Source organism: Equus asinus, chromosome X, assembly GCF_041296235.1.
Source record: "Equus asinus isolate D_3611 breed Donkey chromosome X, EquAss-T2T_v2, whole genome shotgun sequence".
NCBI classification, from domain to species: Eukaryota; Metazoa; Chordata; class Mammalia; order Perissodactyla; family Equidae; genus Equus; species Equus asinus.
Window position 1 is genome coordinate 108292785 of NC_091820.1, and position 12967 is coordinate 108305751.

A 12967-nucleotide genomic window follows, 5' to 3' on the forward strand; every position below is an offset into this window, starting at 1 on the left:
GTTTAGTCCAAATCTTGATTAAACCAGAGGGACCTATACTATGCCTTGAAGTCCAACAGATTTGAATCAGGCTGGCAAGAGAGGCAAATGCTAGGAAAATATCTCAGTTTCTCCTTAGTAGCAATCATTACGTCAATTAGCAGAAGCTTCTAGGTTTCAAGGTCTGTGCAGGAGCCCATTGTTGAAGGCCCAGTACAGTTGTCCCTCTGTGGATACCAAAATCTGCGGATGCTCAGGTCCTGTAGTCTGCCCTCTGTATCCGCGGGTTCAAGCAAGCACGGATGAGGAACCTGCGGAAACGGAGGGCCGGTTGTAAAGATTTCTTCCCTGTTGGTACAACACTTCTTTTCTGTGAAGTACTTAGGTACTTGGTTGAGTTAATATTAACACTGTAACTTGAAGGTGATTTAAGGAAAATGAGACAGGAACAGAACATTTTTCACATTATTCTCATGGTCCTTAAGAGATCTTAGACTTAGTGCCTCAACGAAAGAGAATGAAAAGGGAGGGGCTGAAAAATATGGGAGATATTTGTAACTGAACCTTTTGACAGCTAAATCTCTATGTGCATTAAACCAATTTTCGTCTTGATTTTCCCTTCAAATGCATAACTGCCTACTTTATAGTTGGCCCTTAGATCTTAAACTTGCTGTGATTTAATGGGGAGGTACATGAGCTGGGACTTCAATGTTTCAGTCCAATTGGATTCGATTTTGGTGGATTTCTTTTAGGGATCTAGAAAAGGTCAAAGTTTTGGCCTCATAATTGTGTTTTGTGGCAAGCCAAGCCAATCACACACGAACCAACAGGTCTAACATGGTTTTACTGGCCGAAAGCCAGCCAGCCTCTGTTGCACTGTCTCTTACCTCACAAGTTTTGAATAATCTTTGTAGTGCTTCCAGAGTGGCTGGGGCTCTCTAGTTCCAGGGGCGCCGTGCATACGAAGTACAGGTCCTTCGGGCAGCTGAAGCCTATTCTTTGATAACCATGCATGGGTTAAAAATTCGGGAAATCATTTTTCTGGTACTAATAAGAAAACTAGATTTCACTCAGGCAAAAAGACTATTCAAATGATTGTTCAGGAAAGTTTCTGTGATTTAGTCCATTGAAATAGATTTAGTACCACTTTTTTTTGTATTTCCAAAATCAAAATATCATAGGTGGAAAAAAAAAAACTCGTCAAACAACTTTCCAAGAGTTTTTCTTTGTTGTTTACATAAAAGGAGCTACCCTTTGGGGGTGCTTTTTTTTTTTTTTTTTTTTTTGCCCTGATGGGCACTTGTCTATTATTCTGTTATTCCATTATTCCATTCTGTAATAGATTTGGGGTGGAGGTTGCTTCTGGCATCTACTAGGTAGAAGCCAGGGCTGGTGCTGGACATCCTACAATGCACAGGGATCCCTCCCAACAAAAGGGATTCATTTGGCCCAAAATGTCAATAGCGTTGAGGTTGAGAAACTTTGACTTAGAAGGATGATCATAAATTGCCTTACAAGGCTTGTCGCACGAGCGTATCTAGAACAATACCAGTTCTGTAACTAGGCTGCTATCTTATAAATTCCAGCAGCTTTATTGTACTCAAGATGGCTCCTGTGGACAAAAAGAACTGTCTCAAAGATTGTTTCCCAAACGTTTATAGGATTCTCATGCAAGTGGTTAATAATTTATTCAAAGAAACAAGAAACAAATAGTTGAAAGCAAGCCACTCCTTTTAAGGGCAGAGGAGGGAAGGAGGTGCTCTCAAAGAAGGTGATTCATACATGAGATTAGTTCTGACCCCATATTTAATAACTTGTACCTTGACATACAGACAGTCAAACTCCACCTCCAGATATTTGTGTAGAACTCTTAGATGTTAGCAAGAGCCACAACGAGGGTATCTGAACGTGAATATTCTTGCCTCATATCATAAAATAAGAAAGTGCACATCTACAGATAGACTAATAGATAACATGAAAGTTGGAGCCACTGGGTGTAGTTCATTCTGTCTTATAGCAGCTCTAATACCGAATACTTTATAGTTGTGTTGTGTTATGAGGTGGCTGTATTTAGACTTCTAATGTGCTCTGCAATCAATTATAGGTTCATCTTCAGACTATTCCTGGGGTACTAACGATTCATGGTAGAAGGTCTTTGGCTGGAAATAGAATCAAACATAGTATTAGATATTAGGGAGGAAATGAAAATTATTGATCATAAGAGGTGCTATCTCTATTTCAACTTAACGTTTCCGAATTTCATGTGGTGAAGTGGAAAAGAGCTCTAGCTGTGGTGTCAGGTAGACCTACGTGTCACCCGTGGCTCTGCCGCTTTCTAGTGGTTGGAGTAGAGTTCTTTGCCTCTCGGGGCCTCAGTTTTCTCATCAGGAAAACAGCATACTGAGAACTTCACCTTGTGCAGATTAAATGAGATTATGTGTGTACGATGAGAATCACACACTCCCTGACACGTTACCACTCAAGAAATGCTAATCTTCTCCCATCCAACTTTCACAGGAATTGACTGAAGCTGGTGAAACTTAACACACAAAACATTAGGGAATTATACTTTATATTTATTTGTTGGCCTGTTTGGCCATCTGAAATCACACTAGCAGCTGGCAAAGATTTTCACATGGATGTTTGTTCTATAATTGTTATTACATTCTGTTGAGATTTAGGATGTAACTGGAATTTACAGAGAAAGGTAACTAAGAGATATAAAATTTAAAATCCCACTAATTCAACTTCATGGCCATATCAAAAAGTCCTTTTCTGTAAAAAGCCATAAAGAATCATTCTGTTTATAGGTAGTAAATTGAAGGAAATGTGGGACGCAAATAAATAGGTAAGACCCTTGCGTATCTGGTACTGGGTCAGGGCCATCCTGAAAATATTGGCCTATAGTTGTCATGTACCAAGAATTGCCAGAGTTCTCTGATATACTTCTGGGGGTAACGTGAATTGGTGCAATTTTCGATAGTAATTTAGAAATATGCTTTAAACCTTAAAACAATCATTCCTTTTGATCTCTAGTCACATTTCTAGGCATTTATCCTGAGGAAATAATCTTGAACAATTTATAGACAAAGATGCTTATCTAAACATCATTTATAGCAATGAAAAGTTGAAAAATTATCACCAAGAATAGATCAAATAAATTGTTATACCCATGTGATAGGATACTATGAAGCCATTTTAAAACATATTGACATAAAACATGCTCACAACATAATGCTAGGTGTAAAAAAAATGGGATCTAAAACTTTTTTACAACATAAAACTGATTTCATTTTGTTTATATATGTACATATACATTTACATATATCCAAGCAACAGTGGTTGTATCTGGGTCGAGGTATTATGAATGATTTTTGTTTTTACTTTACACTTTTCTTATTTTGTGAAATTTTTAACACAAAAAAATTACTTTTGGGGCCAGCCCGGTGGTGTAGTGGTTAAGTTTGCATGCTCTGCTTCGGCAGCCCGGGCTTTGCAGGTTCGGATCCCGGGCGTGGACCTAGCACTGCTTGTCAAACCATGCTGTGGCGGCATCCCATGTAAAATAGAGGAAGATTGGCACAGATGTTAGCACAGCAACAATCTGCCTCAAGCAAAAAGAGGAAGATTGGCAACAGATGTTACCTCAGGGCCAATTGTCCTCACCAAAAAAAAAAAAAAATTACTTTTATAGTCAGTAGGTAAAATAAGTAGTTATGCTGTATGGTTTTAGAGTGCTTAAAACAGTTGCAGTTTTACCTTGGCCCTGAGGGGTAGGCCTGCTAGTCTTTCAGGAAAGAAGAGGGTTAAATGAGTGAGTTGTTCAGCCTTGGAGAAAAATCTAGAGCAACAGCCTCTTTAAGGGCCTAATTAACAAGTAAGCTGTGTCTAGCTAATTTAAATAATAAGCCTGTGTACCTGCAATTTACCTAATCTCTGTATAGTTTATACCTTGAAATTGCCACGCTCTGTAAGTAGGTCCTCACTCCTGACTCCTGGCTGCCTGAGCATGAGTGAGCAGTAGACATGGTGCAGAGGAGGGAGGCAAGGGAGAAGGAAAGAGGAAAGACTGTGAGCCATAGGGCATGGAGTTCAGCAAAGAACCACCCTCCCTGCTATGCTCAGGCATTACCTTGGATGATGTCAGCAGAAAGTCAGCCAGCAGGGAACTGCCTCTTCGGGATTAGTAATCCTATTTCCTAATACTCTCAATTACTGCGAAGTTGCGAGGAAGTCTAGTAAACATCGTCAAAGTTTCTAGATTCCTTTTCCTTCATTTTTTGTTTTAAATTTCAGACCAATCCTAAGGGCAAGAAGCAGGAGAAGTTTAGACTAGAATTCAAAAAGATTCCCAGGCTTAAGCTACATATACCAATCTCTTTCCTCCCTGTGATATCAGAAACCAGTGAACCATCTGAATTGAACTTCTTTTTTTCTGCTTTTTTTCCTACTGTTATTTGCATGGGCAGCCATATTGGGCAAGAACATTAAGATGAGGGAGGAATCTGTGGGATTGCCCCAGGCATGGGCTTAGGGTACCTAGGCGTAGTCCATACATACCTACTGGTATGTTCCTCAATTGCGTTGAGTTCATTGTCACTTCCACTTCTCTGTCCCCTTTCATTTTTCGCCTCTGCAGAAGGGATGAGAAGATAAGATCAAAGATAGATTAAAAAAATAAACTCAGAAAGTGTAGGTATTTTCTGATTATAAAAAATACTTGTGATAACTGGAAATATAAATTATTAATAATCTTGCCACCTGGATAAAACCATCCCTAATATTTCAGCATAGTTTCTTCCAGGCTTTTTCCAATCTACTTGTGTATATGTTTACATTTCTGTGTTTCGTTATTCTACGACAGAAAGTTTTGGGGTCGAATAATATAAAATTTACTTAAACATTCACAAGATGTGTAGTTATTAAGTACGTTATTAGTTTTTCTCAATTATGTTAAATATTTGTTCACATCTTTGTTTCCTCAGGCTGCCTTCCTAGAATTAAGAAGTACCAGGTCAAAGGGTATGAACAGTCTTCAAATTTTTGATACATGTTGCCAAATTGCCCTCCAGAAATTTATACCAATTTAAAGTCCTATCAACTATGCAAATGAATGTGAATCTGGCTTTTGAAACCATAAGAAAGAACACAAATATTATAACAAATTCAATTCTGATGACAGCCAAAAAAACAAACATGAATGCTGCTCTGGCCGTTCCTCAGGCTCCTTTTGTGTGCCGGGTCTGCTGCTTTGCCCTTAGCCACTTTGAGATATCCTTAGGTAGAATAAAGGCGGAAGATGAAGACTGGATACAAAATAAAATTGGAAATAATTCTAAAGGCACTTTGGAAAATGCTCAAGTGACTCTGTTCTTGCTAGTAAGTAAATCTGAAGCCTCCCTCTGACCTACAGGGTGGAATCCAGATTCAAGCGTCTCTCTTCTCAGGCTCAGCAAGCAAGAGATATTTATTGAGGCTGCTATGCTCCAGGCCGCCTTCAAGGCACTGGGGAAAGCGGTGAACAAGGCAAGGTCCCTCCTTCACGAACCTTGAGTCTGGTAATCCCACTGCAGTGAGCCAACCATTCCTTCTACTCCCTCTCCCCAACACAAAATCTTTTGCTCTAGTATACCTGTATTATGCTACTTTATGCTCCTTCTCGCCTAATTACAGTTATCTTGTCCCATGAGCCCTAATCCTTTCAGTCAAGGCTTATGCTAAGTCCCCTGTGAAACTCTTCCCCAGCTATTCCAAGCATCTGAGCACTTACATCTGTACTCACAATTTAGCACTTGATTATTCCTTGTCTTGTTCAACTCTCCAATACCCTCCTGTGAAAGACTGCAAGCTCCTTACGCACAGCTTCCCCACAGCACCTCGTGTATTGTATGCACCAGGTAGCCTTTTCTTTACCAGAACCTTGCTTTAATACAGTAGCATGAGATTTTGAATAAGGCTTCTCTGTCTTGGACCAACCCAGCCCAAGCAGAGCTCAAGACAGAGGTCTCAAAAGTCTTCATGTCAGTCTAGTTGCAAGTATAAGAGAGAGCCCCTGAAGTCACTGTTAGAGTGAGGCTCCAGCAAAGAGCGTGAGCCTGGGGATCAGGGAACCACAGTGGGTTCCTGGCTCTGCCACTCACAGAGGGGGCCTTTGAAAACAAAATATCTTCAAAGAACGTTATACTCCTTGTGCTTTAGATTTCTTTATAAATGGGAACAATGATACATTTGATACCTATTTCATAGTATTGTTAGGAGCATCATATGAGAAGTTATACATAAAAAGTTACATATGTGAAGTGTTATGGTTTTCCTCTTTCTTCTTAAAGGGGAAGAGGAGGACTGTTCCAACGCCAAGTAAGGATGGAGAGGACTCCAAGGTAACTACTTGCCAGAAATTGCAGGGCTTGGCAAAAAGAAGACACTAGCCTATCATTTTTTGTTTTAACTTCTGCTCATCTAGCGGACCATCTGATCTGTCCCTTATGACTCTGAGCAGCAGGAGAAAATAATAGAAGAGAGATAGCAGGGCAAAGAGAAGAGATGTCAGTGGAACAGCCTGAACCCCAATTTGGCATAGAAAGTATGTATGTGTTATCCGTTGGTTAAATGGATGCCACCAAAGGTAGCCAGGCTTCAGTCATCTTGCCCGCATGCTACCCAAGAGGGCTGCCAATTGATAAAAGTGTTCCCAGGAGCCAGAGGCTCTGAGGTATCCTACCAGAGGCCAGCTTGGAAGAGGTTGTAACTGGATGTCAGAGAATAGTGCAAGGAGGGGCCACATGTGCATACAGTTCCAGACGACTTCACATGCACCCATGATTTGCATACCTGCCTTGCAGAGGGCAGTGATGACCAGTCATTCATAGTCAGAGAAGCAGTGAAAGCTGACTGCAGATTATACCAGTAGATCATCCTATCTCCAACCCTGCAGAGGAGAAAGGGACTCTGAAAAGAGAGGGGAGGAATGAAAGAGACAGTTGTATTTTCTCACCATTCCAAGTCCCTTGAGCTAAAGTCTCATTGTCACTGGGGAGAAAGAGAAGATGAACAGTAAATTGGCAATGAGTTGAAGCTTGTTTTTTTGGAGTAGGTTGGACCTTTTAATACCTAAAAGTGACCAAAAAGCTATGGGATATGCCTGAGTTTTTTTTTTTTTCTCATGTGTCCTTCCCTTTTTTTTTATATTGAGGTATAATTGACATTTAACATTATATTAGTTTCAAGTGTACAACATAATCATCCAGTATTCGTATATATTGTGAAATGATCACCACAATAAGTCTAGTTAACATACGTCACCTTACATATTTAGAATTTCTTTTTCTTGTGATGAGAACTTTTAAGATTTACTCTCTTAGCAAATTTCAAATATGCAGTACAGTAGTATTAACTATAGTTGCCATGCTGCATATCACATCCCCAGGACATTCATCTTATGACTGGACACTTGTATCTTTTGGCCACCTTCACTCATTTTGTCCACCCTCCCTACCCCCTGCTTCTGGCAACCACCAATCTGTTCTCTGTATCGATAAGCTTGATTTTTTTTGTTTTGTCTTGTTTTGTTTTAAATTCCACACATAACTGAGATCATATGGCATTTGTGTTTCTGTGTCTGACTTATTTTACTTGGCATAATGCCCTCAAGGTCATCCATGTTGTTGCAAATGGCAAGATTTCATTCTTTTTATGGCTGAATAATATTCCATTGTGTGTGTGTGTATATATATGTATATATATATATATACATATATATACACCACATTTTCTCTATCCATTCATCCATCAATGGGCACTTAGGTTGCTTCCATATCTTGGCTTTTGTAAACAGTGCTATAGTAAACATAGGGGTGCAGATATCTTTTCAAGTTAGTGTTTTTGTTTTCTTTGGGTAAATACCCATAAGTGGAATCACTGAATCGTATGGTAGTTCTATTTTTAACTTTTTGAGGAACCCCCATACTTCTTTCCCAAGTGGCTGCACAAATTTACATTCCACCCACAGTGCACAAGGGTTCCCTTTTCTCCACATCCTCACCAATACTTGTTATTTGTTGTCTTTTTGATAGTAGCCATTCTATCAGGTGTGAGGTGATATCTCAGTGTAGTTTTGATTTGCATTTCCCTGGTGATTAGTGATGTTGAGCATCTTTTCATGTACCTGCTGGCCATCTGCATGTCTTCTTTGGAAAAATGTCTGTTCAGATCTTCTGTTCATTTTGTAATCAGATTGTTTGTGGTTCTTTTGCTATTGATCTGTATGAGAATTTTGGATATTAACCCCTTATCGGATTAGATTTATGATTTATAAATATTTTCTCCCATTCAGTAGGCTGCCTTTCATTTTGTTGATGGTTTCTTTTACAGGAGCTTTTTAGTTTGATGTAGACGCACTTGTTTATTTTTGCTTTTGTTGCCTTTGCTTTTGGCGACAGATCTAAAAAACCATTGCCAGGACCATTGTCAAGGACCTTACCATGTAGGTTTGCTTCTGGGAGTTTCATGGTTTCAGGTCTTATATTCTTTAATCCATTCTGAGTTAATTTTTGTGTATGGTTTAAAATAGTGGTCTGATTTCATGGCTGTCCAGTTTTCCCAACACCGTTTATTGAAGAGACTGTCTTTTCTCCATTGTACATTATTGACTCTTTTGTCATAATTTAATTGATCATATATGTGTGGGTTTATTTCTAGGCTCTCAGTTCTGTTTCATTGATCTGTGTGTCGATTTTTGTACCAGTACTATACCGTTTTGATTACTATAGCTTTGTTTTTTTGTGTGTGAGGAAGATTGGCCCTGAGCTAACATCTGTTGCCAATCTTCCTCTTTTTTTCTGCTTGAGGAAGATTGTTGCTGAGCTAACATCTGTGCATATCTTCCTGTATTTTGTATGTGGGACGTTGCCACAGCATGGCTTGATGAGTGGTGCTAGGTCCGCTCCTGGGGTCTGAACCTGTGAACTACAGGCCGCCAAAGTGGAGCATACGAACTTAACCACTATGCTACCAGGCCAGCCCCTATAGCTTTCTAGTATAGTTTGAAATCAAGGTGCATGATGCCTCCAGCTTGGTTCTTTTTTCTCAGGATTCGTTTGGCTGTTCAGGGTCTTTTGTGGTTCCACACAAATTTTAGGATTGTTTGCTCTATTTCTTTGAAAAATGCCATTGGAATTTTGACAGGGATTGCTTTGAATCTGTAGATTGCTTTGAGCAATATGGACATTTTAATAACATTACTCCTTCCAATCCATGAGCACGGAGTATTTTTCCATTTATTTGTGTCTTCTTCAATTTTTTTCATTAATTTCTTATCGTTTTTAGTGTACATATCTTTCACCTCCTTGATTAAATTTATTCCTAGGTATTTTATCCTTTTTGATGCAATTGTAAATAGGATTGTTTTCTTAATTTCTCTTTCTGATAGTTCATCCTATAGAAACGCAACAAATTTTTGTATATTGATTTTGTATCTTGCAACTTTACTGAATTTGTTATTAGTTCTAACAATTTTTTTGTGAAGTATTTAGAGTCTTTTATATATAATATCATGTCGTCTGCAAATAGTGACACTTTTACTCCTGAGGTGTTTTTAAGGGTCAGGAAATGGAGATTGAACATATCATGGTTAGAAGCAGTAATCAGAAAAATAGTGCATGTGTATACACCACTGCTCAATAAATTGGATATCAATATAAGTATTTTTTCTATTTCCTGAAGAACATCCTAGTCAGACTAGGTAATAGGACTTAGTACTTATATCAGGAAATGCTGTTATTTTTTCAGCTCCACAGATTTTTTTTTCATCGAAAAGTTATGATAGCCATGTGAGTGTTTTTCTCTTAAATGTCTAAAAAAATAGGCTAACACACATTCCATCTATTTCACTTGGCACACCTCATTGGAATGAGCAACTCAAACTGGTAAAATGATTTAATGGACAAGTATTATGTAAGAGGTTGTGTTTTAATTTTTTCTGCATTTTTCAACATTTCCTAGTAAATCTTAATCACATAGCTCCCTTCATTTCTAGACACAAGGATCTAAACAAATGAGTCAGTCTGTGACCCACACTGAGGCATTAGCTGGTGTTGTGTAATTACAAGACAGGTGTATCACCACTCCTTGGTCTGAAAACAACAGTATCCCAATAACATAGGGTCTTGGGCAGTCTGCCATCCTGACCACCAGTGACTGGTTGTTGCACCCCACTGATGTTAATAACCATCAGAATACCGGTTATAGAGTTGGACTCCATTTTATTTATAAGCCCTCCCTCCCATGGGTGTTGGCAGAGGTCTTGGTATTGGTTTCATAAACTGATCTCTGATAGTAGGAAGCCCATGGAATTGATCCAATTGGCTTATACACTGAATCACCCCTCCTCTTTTCAGCAGTCTCCCAAAAGGGATCCCCAGCCTGGAGAAGTGAGATATCTGGCAGGTGTTGAGGTGTTATCTGTTCAGGCTGGTGATGAATACTAATTACTCTTTGTTTGTGTTTCAAGGAGAGACTGACTGAGAGGGGAGGGCTGGAGGGAGAAGAGACTGCCAAGAACGGGAAAACAATTTTTAAGAAAGACTGGGTTAGTCATGATATGGGACAAAGGAAGGAGAAATAGAAGCAAATAACAAAAGGGAAGAATGCTGAGAAGAGGGAAGGAAGTTATAGAATAACCAAAAAAGGCTGAGGTGGGAAAGAGAAGCCCCATAGTACGATTACCAAGAAAAGCTCAGGTTTTGTTAACAGAGCTGGGTTGGAATATCAGCCCTGCATTTTCCAGCCGTATGACCTTGGACAAGTTATTTCATCTCTCTGTGCCAGTTTATGAATTTGTAAAAATGAGGATAATAATAGTACCTATTTGGTAAAGTTGTGAGGATTGAAAATAACACACATGAAGCGCAAGGCATATGGCAGCTACTCAAAGGGTAGCTGATGTTATTACTGTTGTAGAGGTTATTGTTATTGTTAGAGGCAGTACCATTGTTATTGTTAGTGACAGTATTGTTTAATGGTAATAAAACACAAAGAAATCAGTTGCCATGACATTCAGCAATGAAAGAAAGTGATGAAGGAGGCCTCAGATGGCCCTCCAGACGTCAGTTTTAGCAAAAGAAGATAGAGCGTTGTTGTACATGGTGAAGGAGGAAAGAATTGCATTATATTATTCACATATTAGACATTCTACTACACATCACTTTTAAACTAAAGGACTTCAGCCAAGGAAGGAAAAATAAATGCTACACTTTATGCACATGATTGATTTTGTTCAGAGCACTTCCTTTTCCAGTTCTTTAGAATATGTAGTAATGGCAACTCCCAATTTGGTCTTTATTAATTAGAATAAGATATTGAAAATTCCTGCACTTGAACATAGATAGTATTAACATAACTATTCTTTAATTGACTTTATCTTCTCAAAGGACTCTAGTTGGTGGATTTCAGTTAGGTCCCATAAAAAATAATTTTTTAATGCTTGTTTTTATTTAAGAAGCTACCAAGAGCAATTATTCCATGGATCATATGAAGTGAATGATTTCCTTAGGTGGGAAAGCAAAGATTTGGCACCAGGATCTCCGAAGGGCCTGATGTTTAAGAGCCATAGCACATAGTTCTGGTACAGCTTACTATTGTAAACGCAAACTAGCAGTGAGCACGCCATGTAGCAATGCTTTTAAAAGGTGAAATATCAGTGTATCAAGGCTAAAGACTAAATATTTCTCTCCCTTAATGCATCGTTACAATAGTATCAGATAACTAGGTCAAATTAAAATGTTTACTCATCGTTACTAACAACTTAAAGAGTACCTCTAGTGGCTACGTAATCAAAGTTTCAGAGCGATAGGAAGAATGAATATTGATGTACTGAAGAAAGACCCTCTCTGTCCTGGGAGAGAACATTCTTGATTTGTTGGTTCAAAAAAGATCCACATTAGCTCCACTGACTAGTGTGATTCAGATATCTCTTATATTAAGGATTAACTGGTTTGGTTAAAGATATTTCGGGGAAAAAGCTGCATTGCATGGGATGGTTAGTGAAGCATCCAAGTATTCCATAGGTTCCAAACCATAAGTGTTTGGTATACCTCAGAGAACAACAGGAGTCTCTCTTTGTTTCTGAGCTCTAGCTACTGAAATCCAGCCATCGCCCTGACCATCCAGTACTGATTGTTCTCACTGTGAATCAGTTGACTCCGTATCTCTTGATGGTGACCCTTGCAAATCGGTAATGTGAGACTCAGCAGGGAAGGAGGCACAAGTGTTGTCTAAGTTGTGTCTTCTCCTTCAAGGAGAGAATACAGAGAAGCTTATTCAATCTTACTGAAGATGAGATAAAACCGTTTCATCTATGTACACTGTTCTGCTGGATATGGAGGGTCAAGTGATGCCTAGATATTATTATCATATCATCATTAATGTTGATGGAGTACCAAGCCCCATGCAGCAGGAATGTCGCAAAGCATTTTCTAACATCTTGTCCTCATGTTCCTATCATAATGTTGTTTGAGAGCATAGACTTTAGAGTCAGATAGTCTGGGTTCAAATATCAGACTTGTCACTTACTAGCTGTATAACTTTGTGAGCAAGTCTCTTAACTTTTCTGAGCCTCTGTTTCTTCATTTGTAAAATGGGGATTATAATAGTTCCTACCTCAAAGGAGTTCTCTGAGAATTAAATAAGATCATAAATATAGATCACTTAACACAGTACCTGGCTCACTAAATAACTTTTTCTTCTCTTTTCCCATCAAGCACCCTCTTCTTTCCATCTTCTTTCTTTTCTTTCCAAGCTCATTCCATTCCTTGTGGCCTTTAAAAATCTATCTGGTAGGGTTGGTAGGAATGTAAATTGGAATAACACTTTGGGAAACTGACAACATCTACTAAGCTAAACACGGTATACCCTGAGATCCAGAAAGTCCACTCTAGGTCTATACCTAACAGAAGTACATACAGAAGACATGTTACAGGAAAATTCCTAGCTG

At 38.8% G+C, this 12967-nt stretch overlaps 1 protein-coding gene across 10 annotated transcripts in view; it reads right to left on the reverse strand.

The window, feature by feature from the left end:
• Positions 1-12967, reverse strand: part of CT83 (cancer/testis antigen 83) — a 171450-nt gene that overhangs the window by 59275 nt on the left and 99208 nt on the right. For 4 of the 10 annotated variants that reach the window (XR_011499671.1, XR_011499670.1, XM_070502375.1 and 1 more), the window contains exons 2-5: positions 6811-6927; positions 4540-4612; positions 867-4282; positions 132-290 (exon numbers count right to left, since the gene is read on the reverse strand). Coding sequence is in view for 2 of the 10 variants with exons in the window: in XM_070502378.1 (XP_070358479.1) it covers positions 4272-4282; positions 4540-4612; positions 6811-6927 (201 nt within the window). In the remaining 8 variants the exon portion in view is untranslated. The remainder of the gene's footprint in view (positions 1-131; positions 291-866; positions 4283-4539; positions 4613-6810; positions 6928-12967) is intronic. The other 6 variants (XR_011499674.1, XM_070502377.1, XR_011499675.1 and 3 more) reach the window with 6 other exon arrangements.